This window comes from Macaca mulatta, chromosome 19 (assembly GCF_049350105.2).
Source record: "Macaca mulatta isolate MMU2019108-1 chromosome 19, T2T-MMU8v2.0, whole genome shotgun sequence".
Taxonomy (NCBI): Eukaryota; Metazoa; Chordata; class Mammalia; order Primates; family Cercopithecidae; genus Macaca; species Macaca mulatta.
This window is the reverse complement of record NC_133424.1, coordinates 5265470-5292194: the sequence shown is the minus strand read 5'-3', so window position 1 is coordinate 5292194 and position 26725 is coordinate 5265470. Positions and strand designations below refer to the sequence as shown.

Here is a 26725-nt window from a genome sequence, read left to right as displayed (position 1 = left end):
TCCGAAAGTGCTGTGATTGCAGGCGTGAGCCACCGTGCCCAGCTTAGGTTGAGCAGCGAAAGGGACAGGGCCCAGTGCTTTCTCTGCGAGGTTCAGTCGTCCTGTCACCGTCTGTCACCGTTTGGGGAGCGCCACGGAAGCTGCCAGGCAAGGCACTGACTCTAATCGAGAGGCGCACTCGTCGCCCTGGCAACGGAGTCCGGAAGAACCACAGAGATGCGGCTCCAGCGTACAGAGCGGCCGCCCTGGGCCAGCGAGGCACCGAGCGCTAGAGAGGCACTTCTAGCCTATTGTCACGTGGTCGGCCTCGGGAAGGCGGGACTTCCGGCGGCGCGGTATTTTTTTTCCGGTGGCTGGTCCCGGGCGGCCCCTCCCCGACTGGGCCCTGTGCCCCCCGCCCCCGCGGCCCCTCGCCGCCGGGCCAGCCGCCACCATGAAGAAATTCTTTCAGGAGTTCAAGGCCGACATCAAGTTCAAGAGCGCGGGACCCGGTCAGAAGCTCACAGAGTCCGTAGGGTGCGTGAGGAACGCAGGGGCGGCCGGGGAGAGGGGTCTGGGGCCTCGGGCGGCTCGGGAGATCGGAGAGGGCGAGGGGCTGGGGAGCGGCAGCCGAGAGTCAGGGGAGGGGGAGAGGCTCCGGGGGCGGGGCAAGCGGGGCCGAGGATGGGCGTCAGGGGGAGGGGAGAGAGATCTGGGGTCAGGGCAGGAGGGGGCGGGTGTGAGCCGGGGGCGGGGCAAGGGAGGCGGGGGGAGGGGAACATGCGCAGGGGGCGGGGCAAGGGGGCCGGGTGGGCGGGGAAGTCTCGGGGGCGGGGCCGCAGGAGGGTCCGAGGCAGTGGCGGGGGATTAGGGCGGCGGGGCTGCAGGAAGTTGGGGGTCAGTGGAGCGACCCTGGGGGAAAAAAGGGATGATCAGTTCTGAGACGGGTGATAAGGGAGAGGTCTGGGGACCCGGCTGGTCCTTAAGTGGCCGGGATGATTTGGGGGAATCTAGGTGACCATGGATGAGAGCTGAGCTTGGAGGAAGACGCACAACTGTGGGGTGGGGTGGTGGAGAGTTGTTCTGAGGCATCCATGGGAAGAGGGGTTCTGGACTTGGGATCTGGAGCACGTGGGAGGCTGATGGGAGACCAGGAAGAGTCTGGAAGGCCAAGGAGGCCGGGGTGGGTAGCGTCTTCAGTCACCTGGGAGGGGCTGAGGAAGGTGTGTGAGGAGACTGGAGGTGAGGGACTCTGACAGATGGACTGTGACACGGGAGGGGCCTGAGAGGAGAAGACCGGCGAGATTGACGCCTCTGAGCAGGTTGGGAGAAAGGCCTTCTCTACGAGGCTTCTCTGCCAGGTCACTGTGCCAAGTGGATTATGGAGGTGAGAGGGGAGGGGAAAGGAGATAAGTGCCGGGCAGGCTTCGGGATCGTCTAGGGAGGACTTGGAGAGAAGGGCCTGAGCAGGGCTGAGCCAGCTGGGAGGGCAGGTGGAGGGCCGGGAAAGAAGTGGCGCTGGAGAGGGTGCGAGGCTGAGGGCTGCTGGGCTGAGAAAAGGGAAGCTGGAAGAGCTGGGGCTGCTGCAGGGAGCTGGCTGGCCAGGGGGTGGTGGGGACTGTTGGAGAGTGACTGAGGAAGGAGGTCAGCCAGGCAGCCAGGGTAGGGGTCTGTAAGCAATAATGGAAGGGATTGTGAAGGGGTGGGGGCTGGGAGGGGGTAGGAGGAGAGGCAGGGAGGTGGCAGGAAGTGGGGGTCAGGGAATCACGGGTTGGTGGGGTGGTGATGGAGGTAGGGGCATAGCGAGGAATTCAGGGTTCCTAGGGGAGAGCAGGAGAGCAAAGGCTGAGTGAGAGAGGGAGGGGGGTCAGGGAGAGAAGTGGACAAATGGGGGGAGCCCTTCATTGATTCAACCAGTAGTGGGTGGGGTTAGGACTGGGCGTGACAGGAAGGATGCAGGGCATCAGGGTGATGGCTGGGTCAGCCCAGAGCCTGGCGGAGAGGGGAAGGTCAGAGGGGAGACTCGGGAAGGGAAGTGGTGCGGAGGTCCCCTCTGGAGCGAGACTGGATATCCAGGGTGTGTGGGGCGTGTGGGCACCAAGTCCTGTTTTAGGCTGCAGTGGTGGACAGGAGAAGGCCTCTGCTGTCCCAGGGCTCAACTTCTAGAGGGAGCTGATGGACAAATAAACCAACAGACCTCAGAGGAGGGCTCAGGCGGTGCCCAGGGCCTTGAAGGAGGGTGAGCAGACGCCATCAGGTGGTTTGGGAAGGCCTCTCCCAGGACACAGAGAGACTCAGCCGTGGGGAAATCAGCCCCCTCCTTCTCTCCCTGTGGCAGCTCTAGCCCTTTCCAGATCCCCTGTCCTCCTCCCTCCCCGCAGGAGAACACTGTGGGCAGAAGGCGCAGACAGTGCAGGGCCTTGCGGCGGGGAGCAGCTGGGGTATGGGAAGAACCGCGGGGAGCCCAGGGGAGCCAGGCCAGGGGAGGGCAGTGGGCCAGGCCGGGAAGGGCTCTCCGGCCGAGGGAGGCTTTAGGATTTCGTGGTGGGGGGGCGTCGTGCAGTGGAGTGATGCTGACGCTCCCTGGCTGAGGTTGCAGAAGGGTCCCTGTGGCTGCCCAGGGCGGGCAGGGTCCATGACCGGTTGGGGTGAGGTGCCCTGGGAAATGCCATTTTGTTGGAAAGACCTAGATATCGGATGGGGCTGGGATGGGTCTTCATGAGTCATCTCCTCTTCCACCCAAGATGCTGCGCTGTGGGAGGACTAGATAGGCAGGGGTGGGCACGAAGCTAAGCCTCGAGACGAGGAGGGAGGGCTGCCCGAGTATCTAAGCAGAGCCAGAGGAGTACAGGGCTTGAACTGAGAGCCTGGCCTCCAGGAAGTTTTAAGAGACTTACGACATGGAAAGTGACACAGTCCCTGGATTCACGGGAGGGGCCCGAGAGGACACAGGCGAGACAGACGCGTCCGAGCAGGTTGGCAGAAAGGGCTTCTCTGCCAGGCCACTGTGCCAAGTGGATTATGGAACCCTCCTTGGTGTAGGGCTCAACAGGGCGGAACCGCGAGTCCATGAGCTCTTGGTACTTGCACAGCCCCGGGCCTGGCATGGAGTGGCCAGGGCGAGGCTGGTTCTGCTGTCCGCTGACCCCAGGGTCCTGCCACAAGGGTGGTGTGGCATGGGGCACATTGCCCGGACTTCCTGACCCTCTTGGGTTTGGGAACGGGATGGTGAGGCCTCCCTGGCAGCTTGTTAGGAGGAGTCAACCAACCAAGCCGACCGGCTCCCAGCAGGGGCCCAGCACACAGTAGGTGCTCAGCAAACGAAGCTGTGACCTGAGGGTGGAGACTCTCACAGCAGGGAGTGGGGGAGGATGTGGCATCCCTTGAGTCTCCTCAATTCCTGAGGATGTGGGCTGGGTGCTGTGGCTCATGCCTGTAGTCCCAGCAGTTTGGGAGGCCCTGGTGGGAGGATCATTTGAGGCCAAGAGTTCGAGACCAGCCTGAGCTACACAGCGAGACCCTGTCTCGATAGAAAAATTAGTCATGCGTGGCCGGGCGCGGTGGCTCAAGCCTGTAATCCCAGCACTTTGGGAGGCCGAGACGGGCGTATCACAAGGTCAGGAGATCGAGACCAGCCTGGCTAAATACGGTGAAACCCCGTCTCTACTAAAAAATACAAAAAACTAGCCGGGTGAGGTGGTGGGCGCCTGTAGTCCCAGCTACTCGGGAGGCTGAGGCAGGAGAATGGCGTAGACCCGGGAGGCGGAGCTTGCAGTGAGCTGAGATGCGGCCACTGCACTCCAGCCTGGGCGACAGAGCGAGACTCCGTCTCAAAAAAAAAAAAAAGAAAAATTAGCCATGCGTGATGATGCTTGCCTCCAAGTCCCAGCTACTCGGGAGGCTGAGGCGGGAGGATTCCTTGAGCCTGGGAACTCAGGGTTGCAGTGAGCCGTGATCGTGCCATTGTACTCCAGCATGGGTGACAGAGCAAGACCCTGTCTCAAAAAGAAAAAAAAAAAGGCCCTGAGGATATCAAGGTGCCTTCGCCTCGGGAGGGGTGCTGCCACCCCATTTTACAAACGAGGATGCTGAGGCCCAGTGGGGCAGGACTTGCCCTGTGGTGCAGAACTGAGCGGAACCAGCATCTCCTTCCTCCAGGGGCTCTTCCGCTTGCAGAAGAACCATCTGGTGGCTGCGGGTGGCCCCTGGGAAGCAGGCGTCCTGGCCCGCATAGGCAGGGACACGTCTGACTGGTGGTGCTGGTGGCAGGAGCTGGGGAGCAGCAGAAGCTCCCCTGTGTGACCGCACGTCAGGTTTGCCGGCCACCTCAGGAGGATACACTCGCTCTCCCTCGGTCTGTCCCCAGGGAAAAGGCCCCCAAACAGAAGTCCAGCCAGCCGGCCCCGAGGCCGCCCCGCCAGGGACCCACCAATGAGGCACAGATGGCGGCCGCTGCCGCCCTGGCCCGGCTGGAGCAGAAGCAGTCCCGGGCCTGGGGCCCCACGTCGCAGGACAGCATCCGAAACCAGGGTGAGATGTGGCCCGCCCCGGGCCCAGGTCGGGGCTGTTTGAGGTTCCCAGCCTTAGTGCCTGGCCCTGGACGCAGAAGTCCAGGGCCTGGAAGCAGCTGTGGGGGTGTGAGGGTCACCCTTGGGAGCGACTCACCAAGGGCAGGTGCTGGGGGAAGGGCAGCTTCCTGGGGAGCGGGTGGGAGCAGAGACTTGGAGCAGAAACAGGGACTGCGCAGGCAGTGGGGTGCTGGCTCAGGCTGAGGGGTGGGTGCAGAGCGAGTCCTGCAGGGGACCTCCAGCCTGACCTCCAGCAGCAGCAGGCTGGGGTGTTGTGCATGGCTCACGGGCCCACCCCAGGAATGAGGGGGCTCGGGCCAGGACAGAGGCGTGCTCACCACCCTGGCTCTGCTTCTCCTTCTTGGGCTGCCTTCCAGTGAGAAAGGAACTTCAAGCCGAAGCCACCGTCAGCGGGAGCCCCGAGGCCCCAGGGACCAACGTGGTAAGAACAGCCACTGGTGGCACTGTCCCACGCTGAGGGGTGGGGACAGCTTGACTTCTTCATGGGGGAGATGTGGCCACTGCCCTTGGGGCTCCAGGGTGGTTAGGAAACCTTGCCCTGCAAGGTGGAGGCGGGTTGTGGTGGAACATGGTGTTGTCCGGACCTTCGGGGCTCGGCAGCTGAGGATGCTGGCTCAGGCCTGGAGAAGTGGGCCTCAGGTACATAAGCCCATCGCTCCTTCCCCTTAACCCGTTAAGGTGGATGCAGTTACAGTTCTCACTTTTCAGAAAGAGAACCGGGGTTGAGAGAGGTCAAACCAGCTGTCCTCTCTCCTATTCCCCCAGAACCAGCAAAGACAGGACTGGCTAGTCTGTGGCTTCAGAGCCTGTCCCCTACCACTGCCTGCTCCTGCCTGGCTTGGAGGTCAAGGGGCTCCGTGGAGACGGGTGGAATCAGGGAGGCCTTCCTGTAGGAGGTGGGCCTTGAGAGCTCTGCTGAAAGGAGTTCTAAGCAGCTTGATCCTCGAGGATTCAGTGAATTTTAGCACGCAGGGACCTTAGAGATGGCCTAGAAACGGAGGCCCAAAAGTCAGGCCTTGTCCAGGGCACTGTGCCCACGGACTCCCACACAGAGCTCCTTCCTCACCAGCTTGGGGACAGGACCAGCAGGAGCCCAGCTGCCGTCTGCTGAGTGCTTCCTGCGTGTCAGAAGCTGCTCCGTGCTTTCCTTTCCTTACCTTGTTTAGTTCTGAATAGGCCCCACAGGGACATTTGACATACCAGGGAACAGGCTGAGGGATCCAGTCACTTGGCCAGGGTGTCTCCCATGGCCACCAAGTGGAAGGGACAGCATGGGGGCTAGAGATGTCTGGTTCTGCGGGCCACACTCAGGACTGTGGTGCTCGGCGAGGCTCGGGGTGGCTTCTGTCCACAGTCCAGACTCGGACACTTTCACCGCCCCAGGTATCTGAGCCCAGAGAGGAAGGCTCTGCCCACCTGGCCGTGCCTGGTGTGTACTTCACCTGTCCGCTCACTGGGGCCACCCTGAGGAAGGACCAGCGGGACGCCCGCATCAAGGAAGCCATTCTTTCGGTGAGTGGCGCCCCGTGTGCTCCTGCCCCAACCTGTAGCTTCCTGTGCCTGCGCCACCCCCCATCGGAAGCCCAGGTGGTACAGGTCCCTCCCAGAGTCCCCAGAGCCCACTGCTGGTAGTGAAGTCCCTCTTCTGATACCCCGAATCCAGGCACACCATTGTGTATGCATCCGTATCTCCTCTCTCCCAGCTAGGTTTGTCTTTCTTTTTGAGATGGAGTCTCACTCTGTCACCCAGGCTGGAGTGCAGTGGTGCATTCTCGGCTCACTACAACCTCTGCCTCCTGGATTCAAACGATTCTCGTGCCTCAGCCTCCCAAGTAGCTGGGATTACAGGTGCCTGCCACCACGCCCAGCTAATTTTTGTATTTTTAGTAGAGATGGGGTTTTACCATGTTGACCATGCTGGTCTCGAACTTTTGCCTCAAGTGACCCACCCGCCTCAGCCTCCCAAAGTGCTGGGATAACAGGTGTGATCCACCGTGCCTGGCCTGGTTTTGTTTTTCATAAAAGGTTATGTATTATTTGCTTCAGTACAGAAAGAACTTCCGACAAAATTAGCCGGGTGTGGTGGCATATGCCTGCAATCCCAGCTACTCGGGAGGCTGAGGCAAAAGAATTGCTTGAATCTGGGAGGCGGAGGTTGTGGTGAGCTGAGATCGTGCCATTGCACTCCAGCCTGGGCAACAAGAGCGAAACTCGGTCTCAAAAAACAAAAAACAAACAAACAAAAGAACAAAAATAACTTCCACAGCATCTTTTTTCCCCTAATACAGCAAGTCCTCACTTAACACCATCAATAGGTTCTCAGAAACCTCGGCTTTAGCCTGGGCAACATGGCAAAACCCTGTCTCTACCAAAAACAAAAACAGAAACAAATTAGTTGGGCATGCTGCTGTGTACCTGTAGTCCTTGCTACTCAGAAGGCCAAGGTAGGAGGATTGCTTGAGCCTGGGAGGTGGAGGCTGCAGTGAGCCGTGATCAGGCCACTGCACACCAGCCTGGGTGATATGTGAGACCCTTTCTCAAAAAGTTTTTTTTTTTTTTTTTTTTTTTTTTTTGAGACGGAGTCTCACGCTGTTGCCCAGGCTGGAGTGCAGTGGCGCGATCTCAGCTCACTGCAAGCTCCGCCTCCCGGGTTCCCGCCATTCTCCTGCCTCAGCCTCCTGAGTAGCTGGGACTACAGGCGCCCGCCACCGCGCCCGGCTAATTTTTTTTTGTATTTTTTAGTAGAGACGGGGTTTCACTGTGGTCTCGATCTCCTGACCTTGTGATCCGCCCGCCTCGGCCTCCCAAAGTGCTGGGATTACAGGCTTGAGCCACCGCGCCCGGCCTCAAAAAGTAATAACAGTGGCCAGGCGCGGTGGCTCACGCCTGTAATCCCAGCACTTTGGGAGGCCGAGGCGGGTGGATCACCTGAGGTCAGAAGTTCAAGACCAGCCTGGTCAACATAGTGAAACCCCGTATCTACTAAACATACAAAAATTAGCCAGGCATGGTGACAGGCGCCTGTATCCCAGCTACTCGGGAGGCTGCGGCAGGATAATCACTTGAACCCCGGAGGCAGAGGTTGCCGTGAGCCGAGATCGTGCCATTGAGCTCCAGCCTGGGCACTGGGCGACAAGAGCAAAACTTCGTCTAAAAAAAAAAATAGTAACAGTTCCATGGAGACTCTCCAGACTCACACCTACTCCAGCAGTGTGTGCGAAAGCACCCGTGTCCCCATCCTCTCACCGTACTGTAAATCACCAAACTTTGATCTTTACCCCTATTGACAAGTGAAAATAACATCCCAGGATAGATTTAATTTACACTTTCCTTATTTTAGGTTGGGTTGGCCATGTTTCATATGAAAATGCATCCTTTGTACATTATTAGATAGTTTGTCTTTTTCTTAGTGATTTGTAGGCACTCTTTATATATTAGGCAATTCAGGCTTTTGCCTATGATATGAGTTGCACATATTTCCCTCTAGTTGCTCATATGCTGGCTCTGCTTATGGTCGCTTTGCTGCGTAGGATTTTTTGATCTCTGTATAATTAAATGTGTCAGTCTTATTTCATGGCTTTTGGGTTTGGGGCTATTCTTAGAAATGCTTTACCCACTTCCATGCTGAGAGAATTCTTTTGTGGCCTCTCCAGGGTTATTTTATTTTATTTTTTTGAGACAGAGTCTTGCTCTGTCACTAGGCTGGAGTACAGTGGTGCAATCTCGGCTCACCGCAACCTCCGCTTCCCGGGTTCAAGGGATTCTCCTGCCTCAGCCTCCCAAGTAGCTAGGACTACAGGTGCCCGCCACCACGCCCGGCTGACTTTTGTATTTTTAGTAGAGATGGGGTTTCACCATGTTGGCCAGAATGGTCTCGATCTCCTGACCTCGTGATCCACCCGCCTCGGCCTCCCAAAGTGCTAGGATTCCAGGCGTGAGCCACCGCGCCCGGCCTCCAGTGCTTTTCTTCTGGCTTCTCACTGACTGCTGGCTTGTTGTTTCTATGGTTGAAGCTTTGATCCAGCTGGAGCGTGTTATTATGTAACCCGGCAGGGTGGCGCTGATGTTATTTTTTTCTAGATCTTGGCTCAGTTCTCGTCTCAGCCCCACCTGTGGAGAGCACCTGTCTTTTGCTCACAGCTGTGAAATCCCACCTTTCTTACAAAGTACATTCCTGTATGGATATGGTCGCCTTCCCGGCCACTGTTGCTTTGTCCCTTGTCTGTGCACGTACCCAGCTCCTGACCTAAGCCTGGCAGCCAGTTGCCCAAAACGCCCGAGGGCCGCTTTTGGAGCTGACGCCCTTCCCTTGGCAGGTGTGCTGTCCCAGGCACTCTGATCCCCAGGAAGCTGTTGTCCTGGGGACGGCGGGGGCGTCTCGCAGCTCTGCCTCTCTCTGCAGCCGCGTGCTCTGCCCCACTCCCCACATCACCTCGGCAACTAAACCGGCAGACTGGGCTGGGTCCCAATTTTCTGTTGGCTTGAGCCCCGGCTCAGCGTGTGGGTCATGGGTCTGTGTGACGCAGGGGGCTGCTGAGGGACCCTGTTGTGCAGTTGAGGGTGGGGGATGGTGGGTGGAGCTCTGGGCTGCCTGGGTAGGTGGCCCGAATCCTGACACGTGGTCCTGGGCGGCCCTGCTGTTCACCCGCCCTCATCTGGGCAGCCCAGGGAGGTGCGGGTGGCAGCCCTGCTTCTCAGGCCATGGGTGGCTCTCTGGGTGTGGCCGTGTGCGGTAGCTGTGCCGAGCGTGAATGGATTTGTGCCTCAGTGTTGTCCGGGTCTTAGGGTACCTGTTCTCAGCCTCTCCGTGCTGGGACGCTGTACCTCACAGTCAGCAGGGCTGGCTCTGGGAAACCCCAGGAATTCCGGCTGTGACTTCTCCCCTCCCCTAGTAACATAGGCGGGACCTCGGGGTGGGGCAGGGGCTGGGGGTATCCGTCTTCCAGCCATTGAGTTTCAGACATTGAGGGTTGCAGACTCATTTGTGTCCTCTCTGCCACCTGCCATCCCTGTGACAAGGGGCCTCTGGGTCTCTTTCTTGACATGAGACCCGGGAGTCGTTCCAGAACGTCCATCATGGGGCTGTGAGGTCAGGAGGGATGCGGTGTCCATGGTGGCGGGAGGTTCTGTAAGGGGCAGCGGCCTTGGTGGATCTCAGCACTGAGGTCGGGTTCTAAAGCCAGAGTGTGAGGCAAAGTTCTGTCACGTCACACCGGCCCCCAAGTCCCGTGGGTCTAGCCTTGAGAAGGCGGAAGGGCAGACTTGAGTTCTGCTCCGTCTTGGCTGTGTCGCCTCTGCCCTGGCGTGTGGGCAGGGCCGGGGTCTTCGAGGGTCTCTCTTTTCCTTTCTGTGATGAGTGCACAGCTAAGGGCTGCTCCACGCCGCCGCTCTGCCTTCCTCTTCCTGTCCCTGTTACCTGGGCAGCGGAGGGCCGTGTGGCCGGGGTTCTCAGTGAGCAGCTTTCCCTGTTTCCCTCCTCCCAGCACTTCTCCACCGACCCAGTGGCTGCCTCCATCATGAAGATCCACACGTTCAACAAAGACCGGGACCGGGTGAAGCTGGGCGTGGACACCATTGCCAAGTGAGTGCGTGGCCCCTTTGCCCTGCCTGGCCCCTCCGGCTCGCCCCAGCACCCTTCCCACTGGGGCTGTCACCCTCTCTGGTCCCCTCATGACCTGCTGAGGTGGGCTAGGAAGGGAGCACAGGCCGAGAGTAGTGAGGCAGCTCCACCCAGAGGCCTCGGGCAAAGGACTGGGCCTCTTTGGGTCTGTTTACCCATGTGTGAAATGAAGGTGTTTATGGAATCAGGGGTTGCCCACCCTGGCTTCCTTGGGGACCACTCGGGGAGCGTGTGGAGGAGGCGGGGTCCCACCCCACTCCCCGAGTCTCAGGATTGGGGGCAGGCCTGGAAGTCCACGCTGCCCGCCAGCCCCGAGGGAGCCCCCCACAGGAGCCCCCTGCTGCCGCTGCGGCCCCCCGGCTCTGGCTCTCCACTCTTCCGGCCCTGTGGCTCCCCCACCGCTGTGGTTAACTGGTGCCCTTCTAGGACTGGTGGGACAGTGAGGGGTTCCATGGGGCTCCTGCCGGCACCAGGGGTGGGCTCCGTGGGGTGTGCGAGGTATGCCTTCCACCCGGAGACGGTCTCCTGCCCTGGGGTCACTGGGCCGCTTCTTCCCTCTGACTAGAGGCCAAGTGTGGCTGAGCCACTGACCTGGGGCAGGAGGCACAGAGGGGCCGGGCGGGCAGCCTCGGCTGTGCCCCACTCACCCTCTCCACCTACCCCAGGTACCTGGACAACATCCACCTGCACCCCGAGGAGGAGAAGTACCGGAAGATCAAGCTGCAGAACAAGGTGTTCCAGGTGGGCGTGCCTTGTGGCCCCTGGGCCCAGGCTGGGGGTGGGGGCAGCCGGCCTGCAGGAGCCGGTGGTGGCCCACACCAGGCAGTCCCTGGAGGAGCTAGCGAGAGTTGAGCCCCAAGCAGTGAAGCGTTTGGCCGGTAGAAGGTAGCAGGACAAGATAGGGAGCAAGATTTTAATGCACCAGTCACCCCAAATCAACAAATTCTGCCTCTCCTCACCCACATCCTTTTCCTCCTCTTCAGTTGGGCTTGTTTGGGAACATGTCGGCAGTGGGGAGGTTTCTCATGCAAACCAGATGTCTGGTTCTTCTGGGGGAAACGGCAGGGTCTGGCCGCCCTGGCCTGTGTTAGCCTCGCTTCAGGCCCCAGCAGTATCTGGCTCCTCAGCCTCACTCTTCGTGCCTGGTTGTGACTTTTTCCTCTGTGCGGAGCTGGTGGAGACTCCCACCTTAGAAAAGCAGGTTTGCACCTAGTACTGAGGCACCCCCAGGGCTGGGCCCCATACAGGGGTCAACAGCTGCTCCCAATAGCGAGAGCTGGGCCCCTGGACCGGGTGGGGCGTGGCCGGGCCATGGAGGAAGCCAGGGGTCCCCAGTGACCCCCATCTCCACCCCCAGGAGCGCATTAACTGCCTGGAAGGGACCCACGAGTTTTTTGAGGCCATTGGGTTCCAGAAGGTGTTGCTTCCCATCCAGGATCAGGGTAAGCGGACAGGGCTTGGCTGAGTGGGGAATGGGGACAAGGGGCCTCGGGGCAGGAGGGCCCGGCTTGGGGGTCTTTCTGCTGCACAGTGACACCCATATCCTGCCGCGCTGTAGAGGACCCCGAGGAGTTCTACGTGCTGAGCGAGACCACCTTGGCCCAGCCCCAGAGCCTGGAGAGGCACAAGGAACAGCTGCTGGCTGCGGAGCCCGTGCGCGCCAAGCTGGACCGGCAGCGCCGCGTCTTCCAGCCCTCGCCCCTGGCCTCGCAGTTCGAACTGCCCGGGGACTTCTTCAACCTCACGGCAGAGGAGATCAAGCGGGAGCAGAGGCTCAGGTGGGCCTGGTGTCCGCGGAGCGGAGTGGGGCGGGGTGAGAGAACCCGGGCCAGCTCCTGACCTGGCCCTCATGTGCAGGTCCGACGCAGTGGAGCGGCTGAGCGTGCTGCGGACCAAGGCCATGCGGGAGAAGGAGGAGCAGCGGGGGCTGCGCAAGTACACCTACACACTGCTGCGCGTGCGCCTCCCCGACGGCTGCCTCCTGCAGGGTGGGCACTTGCGACACTCAGGGAGGGTGGCTTGGGTTGGTGGGGGCCGTGGGCCCCACCTCCTCTGACCTCCCCACTCCCCAGGGACCTTCTACGCCCGGGAACGGCTGGGGGCAGTGTACGGGTTTGTTCGGGAGGCCCTGCAGAGCGACTGGCTGCCTTTTGAGCTGCTGGCCTCGGGAGGGCAGAAGCTGTCGGAGGACGAGAACCTGGCCTTGAATGAGTGCGGGCTGGTGAGTGTTGGCCCGCAGGGGACTGCTGACCCGGTGCCTCTGCAGGTTCTCCGCGGACCGGCACAGCCCCTCAGGAGGGAGCCTCCTTGTTTCAGAACAGGGGGCCTGGACAGGTCCCTGGGTTTGAATCCCACTTTCCCACTTACTGGCAACAGGGCCTTGAGCGAGTTCAGAACTACTCCACATCTCAGTTTCCCCTGTCAAATGGGAGCAGTGACTCATGTTAGCTAGTGCAGTAAGTTTAGGCTTAGGTTCTGGGAGTCCCGGAGGGAGAGGGCAGGAGGCCGGGGTGTGAGCCACAGCCTCCACCAGCTGAGATGGCTTCCAGGCCAGGGTATCCCCGAGCCCAGCTTGCCCGCTGAGTTTCCCGCAGCGGGAAGGGCCGACTGTGCTAGGCTCTGTCCTTCCACTGCACGGCCACGTGGAGACAGAATGACAGCCTGCCCCCACTGCAGGTGCCCTCTGCCCTCCTGACCTTCTCGTGGGACATGGCTGTGCTGGAGGACATCAAGGCTGCGGGGGTCGAGCCGGACGCCATCCTGAAACCTGAGCTCCTGTCAGCCATCGAGAAGCTCTCTTGAAATAAAAGCAGGGTTGGCCTCAGCCCTGTGGGTCTGTCTCATGCTCTCCCTGTTCCTCCCCCCACCACCCCAGGGCCTCCAAGCCACCTCTGGAAACACTTGGCTCTGCCCCATGGGCACGGGAGGGGCGCCAGCTAGCTGTGGAGCTGTGGAACTGGGCCCTGTGGCAGAGCCGCCATCTCCTGGGGGCTGTGGAGATGCGCCCAAGCCCCCGAGGGAGAGGCCTGGGGATGCCATCAAATCTAAGCCCTCCCTAGCTGCTGGTAACTGTGTCATGAAGCTGCCAGGCAGACACATGTGGCATCTCCCTGGGCAGGAGAGCAGGCCTGCAGCACGGGTCCCGTTCCCGTGTGCTGTGGGTGGCAGCGGCTGCGCCTGGCACTAGGGCTGCTCTGTGGATGTGGGTGACGACGGCAGGAGGGGACGCTGGCCTTCCCGCACACAGACCTGCAGTTAGTAAATCATAAGCCCAAATAAACAGGGTGTTTGAATCTAGTTTTTTGGTGCTCCATTGAAACCATGGGACACAGGGCAGGCTCACCTGCTATAGAGCAGGCGGCACGGGGGCTGGGCATGGCTCCCTGTCAAAGCGGCACCAGGCGGATACCTGCTCTCGGGCCAATGCCTGGCCACAAGTGCCCGATGAGCCACTTGCCTGGGGAGGAAATCCCATGCGCTAGGGGAGGCTGTGCTGTGCCCACAAAGGCCCAGTCCCCGCGGGCCTCCCCCAGCTTGGGAGGCGAGTGCTGTCACAGGCCTGGCTTCCCTGTAGCCAGAAGAACAGGGTGTCCTGAGACAGCCACATCCTCTTCCTGGAACCTGCAGATGCGCGACTTCACCTGGCAAGAGGGGCTTGGATTGTATGATGAAAGGTCTTGAGCTGAGATGATCCTGGGTGGTCCGGGACCCAGTGTCCTCACAAGAGGTGGCAGGAGGGTGAGGCAGAGGTCAGAGAGAGACTGGAAGAGGCTGCACTGTGGCTGTGAAGGTGGAGGAGGGGGCCCTGAGCTGAGGGATGCAGTGCCTCTGAGTACTGGGAAAGTCTCAGGAGGGCCTGGTCTTCCTGCCCACAGCTTGATGTCAGCCTGGTGAGGCACGCGTGCACTCTGACCCCCAGGCTGTGAGATGGTGACTGTTGCTTTAAACCAGGTGGTTTGCGGTGTGGCAGCCCCAGGAGACACAGGGACTCCGCCCTGCAGTGTGGAAGGCATGCGTACGCCGGGCCCACTGCTGACTTGGGGATGCAGGTCTGCACCTGGGGGAGGTGCCCAGGGCCTATGCTCCTGCCCCTGACCTTGCATTGGTCCCTCCCTCGCCCCTGATACTGCCCTAGCTGGTGTGGGCCTGTTGAGAATGAAGGCTGTCACTCCAGTCTTGCGTCCCTGCAGGCCCCAGGACCTGACTCCAGGTTGTCAGGAACCCCTGACTCTGGGTTGTCGGGAGCCCCTCTAAAGCTCGTCAAAGGTGTGGCACAGGGGCAGCCTCTGCTTCATGCACAGCCGAATCCTGCTTCCCAGCAGGAAGGCCTGGCCGGGGCCTCCTGCCGTCCCTGACTGGGTGGATGGAGGTAGCTGACACCTTTCCCACATGGGGTTCCCTGAAGGGAAGCTTAGATTTCAGGTAGGGTGTGACCAGGAGCAGGGCTGGCGAGCGTAACCCTCCCCGTGGCTGCGTGTGCTCTGAGCTGCTCAGCACCACAGAGTCCTCCCTCGGGGACAGTGGGGATAAAGCCCACTCAACGTGGGGCAGGGAGGAGGTCACCTCCTAGCTCCAGCACTCACAAAAGATGCACCCGACCTAGGGGTGGGCTCTCACGAAGTCTCAGACTCCAAGCCAACTCAGCTCCCAGCAGCTCTGGTTTGAGGAAGGAGACCCCAGCAGGTCCCCGGGAACACCCCCTCCTAACCCCCCAACCCAGGGCAGGAGGGATCGCTGGACAGAAGCATATGCGGAAAACCTGCACCTTGACCCAGGTCAGCCTGGTATGAGGATGACTTAGTGTCAAACAGATGGGACAGCGCTGTTGCAGGGCACAAGGCTGGCCCCAGACACGACGCACTCGGAGAGAAACACGATGTTCTCAGAAAAGACAGAGCAGCTCAGTGCTAGAGAATAAGTTTATACACTGCCTCTTTACACACTGCCTCGTTTATACACGGGGCCCGTGCACATGGCCAGGTGGGTGGTCCTGGCTCTTCAATTCATTTACAAGTACTGGATTCCACGCCTGCTCCTGTGCCCGCAGGCTTCCCCGATAGGCCAGCAATCTCAATAATGCTTTATTAAAGGGCAGATTCATATGCAGCTCTTGGGGGAATTTTTACAAATATCAAAGGAACTAATCCAGCATCCTATATAGAACTCTGCACACCTTGGGGAGGTCCGTGAAGCAGGACAAAGTGCTCTTTACACAGGAATCGAGTCGGTTCAAGTATCTGCTCCGTGGGGAGGACACCCTAAGCGTTCTACGTACGTCACCACTGCTCTCATGACGCGCCCAGTGGGCTCGCAGGCAGGGCGGCCTTGCCGGTGTCCACCCCCACACCACCCCCAGCTCCGGAAGTGGCTCCACACGGGGCTTGGACCTCTGCAGGGCAAGAAAGGGAAGGTCTTGAGCTGGCTGTGCCTGCTGGGCTCCCTGGGGGAGGACCTGTTGCCTCATGGGGCCTGCAACGGCCCCAGGACAGAACCCTTCACCTGACAGTGGGGGCAGGCGGAAGCTGGGGCATTGTGCCCCTTCTAGAGGTGACCTGCTCACCTGCTCTCAGGCTGACCCTGCCCCCCACCACCTAGGCAGACTCCTCCCGCACAGCCTGCTGCAAGGCCTCTGCACTTCCTCTTTGGGGAGTCCTCCAGAAATCCACCTGGCCCTCCCTTGCCGCCTCAGTGCAGTCTCCCCTGACCCCCATCTAACGTCCCGCCACCTGAGACTCCCAGCACAGGCCCTTGTGGCTCTGCCCAAGTGGCAGAGGACATGGCAGGGTAGGAGCCACTTCCAGCTGCAAACCCTCCTGGCAGCTCACAATGGAGCGAGTCTTAGGCGGCGCCATCCCTTCCCTGTTGAGGTTTACCTCCCCCACCCCTCACCAGTGCGTTCTGCTATCTAGAGCCCTTCTCACCCGCAGCGTCCGGGACATCCACGATCATACACTCGCCCTCCTCCTCTTCCTCCTCCTCTGTGTCTGCCTGGAAGCCGTCCATGTCCTCAGCACCAACCTGGAAAGACAAGGTGCATGGCCATCAGCATTACAGGTGGCAGCCACACTGATGCTGGCGGGGGTGGGGGGCCTCTGCGGGTGTGACCCCTCCCTCCCACCCCCAACACTGAAGGGAACCCAACATCCAGAACCCAATTTGGTAACAAACTGTCCAAATGTGAGGTTTATTCAAGAGGCCACAACCAGAGAACCTTGGGGGTTCCCTCAAATGAACTGGATTCATATCTCCACAAATGGCCATCATTGCCGACTACAGAATAATCTCGTCGGTGACAGGCCACATACCTGATAGTGGTCCCATCAGATTACAACTGTATTTATTTTTATTTTTGATTTTTGAGATAGAGTCTCACTCTTGTCACCTAGGCTGGAGTACAGTGGCACAATCTCAGCTCACTGCGACCTCCACCTCCTGGGTTCAAGTGATTCTCATTCTTCAGCCTCCTGAGTAGCTGGGATTACAGGTGCATGCCACCACGCCAGGCTAATTTTTGTATTTTTAGTAGAGACGGGGTTTCACCATGTTGGTCAGGCTGGTCTCAAATTCCTGACCTTGTGATCTGCCCGCCCCGGCCTCCCAAAGTGCTGGGATTACAGACAACTGTATATTTACTTATTTGGTATGTATATATTTTGAGACAGTCTTGCCCTATCGTCCAGGCTGGACTGCAGTGGTGCTATCTTGGCTCACTGCAACCTCCGACTCCCAGGTTCAAGCAATTCTCCTGCCTCAGCCTCCCGAGTAGCTGGGATTACAGGTGCCCGCCACCATGGACAGCTAATTTTTTGTATTTTTAGTCGAGACGGGGTTTCACCATGTCAGCCAGGCTGGTCTCGAACTCCTGACCTTGGGATTCGCCCGTGTCGGCCTCTCAAAGTGCTAGGATTACAGGCGTGAACCACCGTGCCTGGCCTTTGCTGTGCCTTTTCTATGTTAGAGACACAAATACCACTGGGTTGCAAGTGCCTACGGGGTTGAGCAGTCAGTCAGTCACCTGCTGCACAGGTCCACAGCCCAGGAGCCCTGGGCTATGTACCACATGGCCCAGGCGTGTGGCAGGCTGTCCATCTGGGGTATGTAAGAGCAACCTAGCCCATCAGCACAACCATGAAATTGCTTGAGGACACCTCTCAAAACACATCCCTGACGTGAAGCGATGACTGTGACTTGTGATTACTTTTCTTTTTTTTAGATGGACTCTTCACTCTGTTGCCTGGGTTGGAGTGCAGTGGTGCAATCTTGGCTCGCTGCAAGCTCCACCTCCCGGGTTCACGCCATTCTCCTGCCTCAGCCTCCCGAGTAGCAGGGACTACAAACGCCCACCATCACGCCCGGCTATTTTGTACTTTTTAGGAGAGACGGGGTTTCACCATGTTAACCAGGATGGTCTCGATCTCCTGACCTCGTGATCCACCTGCCTCGGCCTCCCAAAGTGCTGGTATTACAAGCGTGAGCCACTGCGCCCGGCCTTTTTTTTTTTTTTGAAGTGGAGTCTCGCTGTCGCCCAGGCTGGAGTGCAGTGGCCAGATCTTGGCTCACTGCAAGCTCCGCCTCCCGGGTTCACGCCATTCTCCTGCCTCAGCCTCCCGAGTAGCAGGGACTACAAGCGCCCACCATCACGCCCGGCTATTTTGTACTTTTTAGGAGAGACGGGGTTTCACCATGTTAACCAGGATGGTCTCGATCTCCTGACCTCGTGATCCACCTGCCTCGGCCTCCCAAAGTGCTGGTATTACAAGCGTGAGCCACTGCGCCCGGCCTTTTTTTTTTTTTTGAAGTGGAGTCTCGCTGTCGCCCAGGCTGGAGTGCAGTGGCCAGATCTTGGCTCACTGCAAGCTCCGCCTCCCGGGTTCACGCCATTCTCCTGCCTCAGCCTCCTGAGTAGCTGGGACTACAGGCACCCGCCACCACGCCTGGCTAATTTTTTTGTATTTTTATTAGAGACAGGGTTTCACCATGTTAGTCAGGATGGTCTCGATCTCCTGACCTTGTGATCCGCCTGCCTCGGCCACCCAAAGTGCTGGGATTACAGGCGTGAGTCACTGCGCCTGGCTTTTTTTTTTTTTTTTAAGTAGAGACAAGGGGGTGTCACTATGTTGCCCAGGCTGGTCTCGACCTCCTGGGCTCAAGCCATCCTCCCAAAGTGCTGGGATGACAGGTGAGCCACCGCACCTGGCCCTAGTGAAATTCCTGAGCCGTTTCCATTTGCTTTCCCCAAAGGAGAAAGACAGGATGCATGGAGGCCCCCACGAGCCTCTGCATCAGTGCTGACCCTCCGTGCATGAACACAAGTCCCTCCCAGGACACAGAGCCACACTTATTTCAGCAGGGAGGCTCGTCCTCAAAACACTCCAGGAAGTCTTCCTCTACAAAAACCTCCATTCGCCTAGAAAAGTGACCGCACAGCAACACAACGGCCAGGCAGTAGGCTGGTTTCGTGGGCTGTCACGTAAGAGCACAGCGCCTGGCCAGGCAGACTGGGTTCCTATCGTAGCCCCATCAATGCCTGGGTAGGGGCTCCCCTCCTGGATCCTCTTCAGTGGCTGGGAGCCCAGGCTGTCCCTCTCCCCAGGCAGCATGGGTTGACCCTGTGAGGACATAGGAGAAACAGTCCTGCTTTGTCACCCAGGCTGGGGTGCAGTGGTGCAATCATAGGTAACTACACCTTCGAACTCCTGGCCTCAAGTGATCCTCCTGCCACAGCCTCCCAAAGTGCTGGGATTACAGGCATGAGCCACGGAGCCTGGCCTATGGCCATTTTCAACTACCTTTTTGAAAGAAGAGTTAAGCAAAGAAGAGTCTAAGAGTCCCCTGTAGACTCTGCTGAGGGACATTCTGATTTGGAGGTGTCTGGGGACATTAAACAAAAGGAACACGCCAATTTCTTCAGAGCCACCTCAAGTCACTGGGCCCTTGCTCCACACAGGAGACGTGCTGACACACTAGGCTTTTTTTGGATCCAAAATTTTTCAGAGCAATCACCACTCTTCACCCTTCAGGCTCAAGACAGGCTTTAACACATGACACCAAGCCGGCAGCTTGTTTCACGGGGATAGCTGTCATCTCGCCAGCAACACTGCAAGTGCTAAACGCAGACACGGAGGAGCGCAGACTATAGAAAACGGGAGTCAGGAAAATGTTTAGCGACTACATGGGATGAAGATGGTGTCACTAACATCTACGCCTTTTTTTTTTTTGAGATGGAGACTTGCTCTGTTGCCCAGGCTGGAGTGCAGTGGCACAATCTCAGCTCAAGTGCAACCTCCATCTCCTGAGTTCAAGTGATTCTCCTGCCTCAGCCTCCTGAGTAGCTGGGATCATGGGCATGCACCACCATGCTCAGCTAATTTTTGTGTTTTTAGAGATGGGGTTTCACCACGTCGGCCAGGTTGGTCTCTAACTCCTGGCCTCTCAAGTGATCCGCCTGCCTCGGTCTCCTAAAGTGCTGCAATTACAAGCCTGTGCCACCGCACCCAGCCACCTATGCTTCTTTAGTTTTATCTCGATCACATAATGTTTTGTCGGCAAGGGCAAACACATCCTTCCTTGTATTTTAAAATTTTTAAATAAAACGGAGGCCCAAAGAGTTGAGGTGTCCTAGGGCTTCACAGATACATGGCACTTCACCCCACTAGGTCAGAATGCCTTATGAGTATCTCTTTTGAGCTCTAAATGAAAAGATTTAAAGACTCCTTGGCTCAGGTCTGTAATCCCAGTACTCTGGGAGGCCGAGGCAGGTGGATTGCTTGAGCCCACGAGTTCAAAGACCAGCCTGGGCAACGTAGCAGGACCCAATATCTACAAATAATAATAATAAACCTCTTCTTGCATGAACATGGATGAAGCTGGGAACCATTATCCTCAGCAAACTAACGCAGGCACAGAAAACCAAACATCGCATGTTCTCATAGGAACATGTGGACATAAAGAGGGGAACAACAGACACTGGGGCCTACGTGACGGTGGGAGGGAAAAATTCAGAAAAAATACTTTAATACCCAATAAATCATCTATACACCAAACCCCTGTGACATCAGTTTGCCAACCTGCACATGTACCCCTGAACCTAAAATAATAAAGGGCAACAGGGCAACACCCTGTTTCTTTAAATTAGAACAAAACAAGAACAAAACAAAAAAAGATGAAAACTCTCAAATCGGGACAAAAAGTGTAACCTAGTAAAAACATATGGACGTACACCCACTTGCAGATGAACGGCTTATCACTACCCGGGGTGCAGAAGCATCAGTCAGCAGCTTTACCAAATGCCAGGAGGCTGGAGAGAGGATCGCTTGAGCCCAGGAGTTGGAGACCAGCCTGGGCAACATAGACCCTGTCTCTACAGAATACTGAAAAATTAGTTGGGCATGGTGGCACGTGTGGTGCCAACCAATTTTGGCACGTTTGTCTCAAACTGCAGGAGGTTCAGCGCTGGAGGGTAAGCATCAAGCTGGGCCTGGGTCTCCACTCCTTCACGTGTGACCTTCGTGCGTCCACTGCACTGCTGAGCCCCAGGAGGCCCTCACCTGGGCCACGCAGCAGAGACCACCAATCATGCACATACAGCCACCACTGCCATCCATTAACAGGTGAGATGCCATGTTTTGCTGACTCCAAGGCCCTCCCAACCTCTCTGACCCACTCTAGTTAAACTGGGTGCACCCCTCTTTCCTTGTGGTTAGGGATGATAATAGGCACTCACTGTCCCCAAAACACAGTAACTCACACGTGGTGCTGGGCGTGTAGGGCTCAGGGCGCCATTTTCTGGGTGGGGAAATGCAGGTTCCACATGTTGACAGGGAGCAAGAGCAGTGCTTGGGAGGCCGAGGCAGGGCACCACACCCCAGCTGGGAGAGTCAGTTGCCACATCAAATCAGTGGCGGTGGGTGGGGAAGGAGGCCGTCCAGGGTCTGGACTGCTGTGTGGAGCATGAGACCCCGAAGGAACATCTGAGGGACACAGGGGTTCCCAGGGGAGGGCTGATTGGTAAAGGCCCTGGAACATTGCTTGCATAGTGACACAGCCAGATAGGACCTTCCCGCCCCGATCATTTTCAGACTGGGGAGCTCTGGTTCCCTCTAAGGCTGTTCAGGTGACCAGGGAAAAAAGCACTGCTCACACAGGGCCTGGACAAAACACGTCCAGCAAAGCTGTGTGGGGGCCTCCTGGGGCCCCAGCTCCAATGCACTGGGCTCCCCTTGGCGCCAAGCGGCCTCCACAGAGCCAGGGGAGCTATGCATATGACACGCTGTAAAGGCACAGAGGCTCTAGGGAGTGCCAGGAACAGTTTCAGTCACAGCCCCAGACCCTTTGGGATGTTCTGATGGCCCCTCCTGCTGTGACAGTTGAGGGAGGTTCGCAGCATATCAAGGCCCCGCTATGCTGGCAGCATCATCTCAGGAGCCATTTCTCTCGCCTCCCTGCCCCTAATGACCACCTTTTTTTTTTGGGGTGGAGTCTCACTCTGTTGCCCAGGCTGGAGTGCAGTGGCGCAATCTCGGCTCACTGAAAGCTTTGCCTCCCGGGTTCACGCCATTCTCCTGCCTCAGCCTCCCGAGTAGCTGGGACTACAGGTGCCCGCCAACACGCCCGGCTAATTTTTTTTTGTATTTTTTAGTAGAGATGGGGTTTCACCGTGTTAGCCAGGATGGTCTCGATCTCCTGACCTTGTGATCTGCCCGTCTCGGCCTCCCAAAGTGCTGGGATTACAGGCGTGAGCCACCGCGCCCAGCCATTTTGTTGTTGTTGTTGTTGTTGCGCAGGCTAGAGTACAATATTATGGTCTCGGCTCACTGCAACCTCCACCTCCTGGGTTCCAGCGATTCTCCTGCCTCAGCCTCCCAAGTAGCTGAGACTACAGGCGCCTGCCATCATGCCCAGCTAATTTTTGTATTTTTAGTAGAGACGGGGTTTCACCATGTTGGCCAGAATGGTCTCGAACTCCTGACTCAAGGTGATCTGCCCACCTCGGCCTCCCAAAGTGCTGGGGTTACAGGAGCGAGCCACCGCGCCCAGCCAACAACCACTTTTAACCTCAGAGAAGAGGATGCACGTGGGGGCCTGGGGTTATCCACTGTCTTGCTCCTTGTTCCAAGTCTCTGAAAACCTGTAACTCCATCAGATCGTGGCCTCGGAGGAAAGCCTAAGGTTCACAGGGACAGATAGGTCTGTGTTAAGAGTACAGATTAGAAATGAAACTCAGGGAGCCAGGCACAGTGGCTCATACCTACAATCCCAGTGCCTTGCGGGGCCAAGGCAAGGGGATTGCTTAAGCCCAGGAGTTGGAGACCAGCCTGGGCAACATGGTGAAACCCTGTCTCTACAAAAAATTAGCTGGGTGTGGTGGCATGCACCTGTAGTCCCTCTCAGCTACACAGGAGGCTGAGGTGGGAGAATCGCCTGAGACTGGGGAGGTCAAGGCTGCAGTGAGTGGTGATCTTACCACTGCACTACAGCCTAGGCAACAGAGTAAGACTCCCGACTCAAAAAACACAACAAAACAAAACAAAAAAAAAAAAAAGAGAGAAACTCAGTTACAAACAGTGTGATAAGGACAAAAAGTATGCAATGAATGTTACTAAAGCTGATCTATGGCCAGGGGTGGGTGCCAGGGGCCACTGGCTCTATGGGCATGGGAGTTTTTTCCTAAGATCAGGCAGTGCCCCCATCACACACCCCATGGCTCCATGCATTTGTGCCTCTGAGGCACCCATGAGGCTGGAATCACACAGCCATTCATTCCCCTTACAGGCTCCTGTCTGTGGCTTACACTGGGCGGCGTTCTGCATATCCCTGTGTCTGAAAGACCGATCAGAGTGCCTGGCACACAGTAAGTGCTTAATAACTGTGCTTGAATGCAAAATTCAAGAACCGTTGAACAAAAATAAAAATGCTACCACATGGGATATTATTCGGTGTGAAAAAAAAATGAGCTATCAAGCCACGAACAGACATGGGGGAACTGTCAATGCATACTGCCAAGTGAAAGGAGCCACACGCGGTGCGATTCCAGCTACGGGGCAATCTGGAAAAGGCCGATCCACCGAGACAGACAGGTTGGCGATTTCCAGGGGACTGGATGGACAGAGCACAGGGGCCTTTCAGCAGGGAGAGGCCTCTTTGTTCAGAGCAATAAAGGTGGACGCACAGCATCCAACATCCATTCAAATCACAGAACCCTCTACACCAGGAACCAACCCTAACAGAGACCGTAGACTCTGGGTGGTGGTGATTTTATGTATTTATTTTTAGAGACAGGGTCTCGCTGTCGCCCAGGTTGCAGTGCAGTGGCATGATCATAGCTCACTGCAGCCTCTATCTCCTAGCCTCCAGCAATCCTCCCGCCTTAGTCTCCTGAGTAGCTGAGACTACAGATGCATGCCACCGCCACTGCTTGGCTAATTTTTTTTTTTTTTTTTTTTTTTTTTTTTTTTTTTTTTTTTTGAGACGGAGTCTCACGCTGTTGCCCAGGCTGGAGTGCAGTGGCGCGATCTCGGCTCACTGCAAGCTCCGCCTCCCGGGTTCCCGCCATTCTCCTGCCTCAGCCTCCTGAGTAGCTGGGACTACAGGCGCCCGCCACCGCGCCCGGCTAATTTTTTGTATTTTTAGTAGAGACAGGGTTTCACTGTGGTCTCGATCTCCTGACCTTGTGATCCGCCCGCCTCGGCCTCCCAAAGTGCTGGGATTACAGGCTTGAGCCACCGCGCCCGGCCTGCTTGGCTAATTTTAAAATTTTTTCTTATAGAGATGGAGTTTTGTCATGTTGCCCAGGCTGGTCTCCAACTCCCAGGCTCAAGTGATCCTCCCACCTCGGCCTCCCAAAGTGCTGGGATAACAGGCTTAAGCCACAGTGCCCGGCCTGAGTGCAATGACTGTAACCAGTCCACTGCTCTGGAAGGTGATGTTGGTAACGCGTGGCTTGGCTTGGCTTTGGGGAAGGAGGTGTATGGGAACTTTCTGTACCTTCCAATCGATTTTGCTGTGACCCTAAAACTGCTCTAAGAGTAGTTTTAGGCTGGGCACAGTGGCTCAAGCCTGTAATCCCAGCACTTTGGGAGGCCGAGATGGGCGGATCACGAGGTCAGGAGATCGAGACCATCCTGGCTAACACGGTGAAACGCCATCTCTAAAAAATACAAAAAAACTGGCCAGGAAAGGTGGCAGGCGCCTGTTGTCCCAGCTACTCGGGAGGCTGAGGCAGGAGAATGGCGTAAACCCGGGAGGCGGAGCTTGCAGTGAGCCGAGATCTGGCCACTGCACTCCAGTCTGGGTGACAGAGCGAGACTCCGTCTCAAAAAAAAAAAAAAGTAGTTTTAAAAAAACACAAAAGCGCCGGGCGAGGTGGCTCACGCCTGTAATCCCAGCACTTTGGGAGGCCAAGGCAGGTGGATCACGAAGTCAGGAGTTTGAGACCAGCCTGATCAACATGGTGAAACCCTGTCTCTACTAAAAATACAAAAATTAGCCAGGTGTGGTGGTGCACACCTGTAATCCCAGCTACTCAGGAGGCTGAGGCAGGAGAATCGCTTGAACCCGGGAGGTAGAGGTTGCAGTGAGCCGAGATCGCACCACTGCACTCCAGCCTGGGTGACACAGAGCAAGACTACATTTCAAAAATAAAACAAAACAACAAAAAACAAACAAAGAAAACTGCCCCCAGGGGCACCCACTGCCCGCCCCACCTCACCTGGCCGTCGTGCCTGCGCTTCTTCATGAATTGGGTGATGCACATGCTGCCCGCTGACTTCCTCTTCAGTGAGATGGGAGTGCCCTGGCTGGGTCCCGTGGAGGGGACGCTGCCACTGTCCTCTCTGGGGGCCGAGGGCACTGAGGTCACGTAGCTCCACTGGCATGGCACGGGCAGGTGCTCCTGCTGGAAGCTCTGTAGCACCTGCGGGTGCACGTACCAGCACATCCTGAAGTCGGGCCGCTTCTCGTACACTGAGTTCTCGGAAATGAGCCGCTTGAGCCGGGACTTAGAGGGTATGGCAGCGTCCTCGCTGGTGGTGTGCAGGCAGGTAGCGGAGGGGCTTGGGGGGCTGCCGGTGTGCTTGCTGAGCAGTCCCCGGCGGCAGTGCTCCTGGAACTCCCGGATGATGACCTTGCTCCCGTTCACGTTGCCATGCAGGAGCGGCAGCAGCTGGGCCAGGACTGGCGGGAGGGAACATGGATGGGCATGAGGTTTGGGGAGCCACCTATCACCACAGGCCAAAAACCAAAACACACACAGCTCCTCCTCGCCACTGAGGCTCCGGGCATGGCCAGCTTCAGGGATAGGTGGCCTCATGAGGGCGGTCGTAAGACAGGGCAGCACCCACGCACCTGCCCAGAAGTGAGCCTTGGCCGGGCACATGCGTTGCCAGGGCTGACTTCAAATGCCTGCTGTTCCTACCCAAATGGCAGCCCTGCTCTCCTTGTGTGCCATAGTCCCTCCCCAGTTTTTTGAGTTTTTTTTTTTTTTTTTAGATGGGGTCTCGCTCTGTCACCCAGGCTGGAGTGCAGTGGCAGTATCATGGCTCACTGTAGTCTGGAACTCCTAGGCTCAAGCAATCCTCCCACCTCAGCCTCATGAGCAGCTGGGATCACAGGTGCATGAGACCATGCCCAGGTAATTTTGTATTTTCTGCAAAGATGAAGTTTTGCCATGTTGCCCAGGCTGGTGTCGAAGCACTAGGCTCAAGCGATCCTCCCACCTTGGCCTCCCAAAGTGCTGGAATCACAGTCTTGAGCCACTGTGCCCGGCCCCTCCCTGGCTTTTGAGAAAGCGTAGCCCCCACTCCAGCACACTCTGCGCCTGAGTCCTGGTTGATAAAACAAGCCTGGACCTGCCTCGTCCTGCCGCTGGGGACATCATCGAATGTACGGATGTGTGCGGGAAGAGGGCTGGCCTCTGTTATTTGTGGAAAGAACATTTGCACCATGGACCCACTAGCCTGTGAGACTCTTGCCCTCAGCCCTGAAATTAGCTGGGCCCAGGAACAGGTGGGTGGCCCGGCCACGCCCCTGAGAAGGGGAGGCCCTGCCTGAAGCCCCACCCACACTCACTCTGCTGGTCTCTGTTCTCCCGCTTGGAGGCCTTGGAGGCCTTGGGCGTCTGCTCCTCCTGGACAGGCACGGTCTCCAGGAAGCAGGCTGCGAACTGCTGCAGTACCTTCAGGTCGTCGCCTGCGCAGTCTCTGTCAGCTGCCCACACGCAGCCAATCTTGACGGGCTGCAGGACGCGAAAGCGCTTCCCCTTAGCCAGGAACTCATCCCACTCCTTGGCCTTCAGTTTCTGGCGGACCTTATGGTTCTCAGGGTCGGCACACTCCTTGTGGGTTAGAAAGCAGAAGTTTATTTGGGGTTCATGCTCCCCTATGCCCGGGCACTCTTTTGAGGTTCCAGTCTCAGCTGGCTGGGGAGCCAGAGGAAAGGACAGGGGCGCAAAACTCACAGTGTCAGGGCCAGGGCAGAGCACACCGTGCGCTGGCTGCCCCTCTTCCAGATGGAGTAATTCACACCTGGTCTCCTTTGGGAG

The 26725-nt window shown here is 57.7% G+C and overlaps 2 protein-coding genes across 8 annotated transcripts in view; one reads left to right on the top strand and one right to left on the bottom strand.

The window, feature by feature from the left end:
- The first annotated feature begins 317 nt into the window (after window positions 1-317).
- Window positions 318-13485, top strand: UBXN6 (UBX domain protein 6). Of its 4 annotated transcripts, none has more exons than XM_077976481.1 (11): window positions 318-516; window positions 4346-4509; window positions 4925-4989; window positions 5952-6155; window positions 10028-10149; window positions 10854-10929; window positions 11546-11630; window positions 11747-11966; window positions 12046-12176; window positions 12261-12409; window positions 12865-13485. In XM_077976481.1, exons 1-11 carry the CDS (start codon window positions 434-436, stop codon window positions 12988-12990), a joined length of 1425 nt encoding a protein of 474 aa, XP_077832607.1. In that variant the 5' UTR covers window positions 318-433; the 3' UTR covers window positions 12991-13485.
- A 1608-nt stretch (window positions 13486-15093) lies between these two features.
- Window positions 15094-26725, bottom strand: part of CHAF1A (chromatin assembly factor 1 subunit A) — a 42331-nt gene continuing 30699 nt past the window's right edge. For all 4 annotated transcript variants that reach the window (XM_015122523.3, XM_077979337.1, XM_077979335.1 and 1 more), the window contains 4 exons: window positions 26254-26518; window positions 24896-25359; window positions 16110-16206; window positions 15094-15577 (listed from right to left, as the gene is read on the bottom strand). In XM_015122523.3, the coding sequence (XP_014978009.2) occupies window positions 15477-15577; window positions 16110-16206; window positions 24896-25359; window positions 26254-26518 (927 nt within the window). In that variant the 3' untranslated portion in view covers window positions 15094-15476. The remainder of the gene's footprint in view (window positions 15578-16109; window positions 16207-24895; window positions 25360-26253; window positions 26519-26725) is intronic.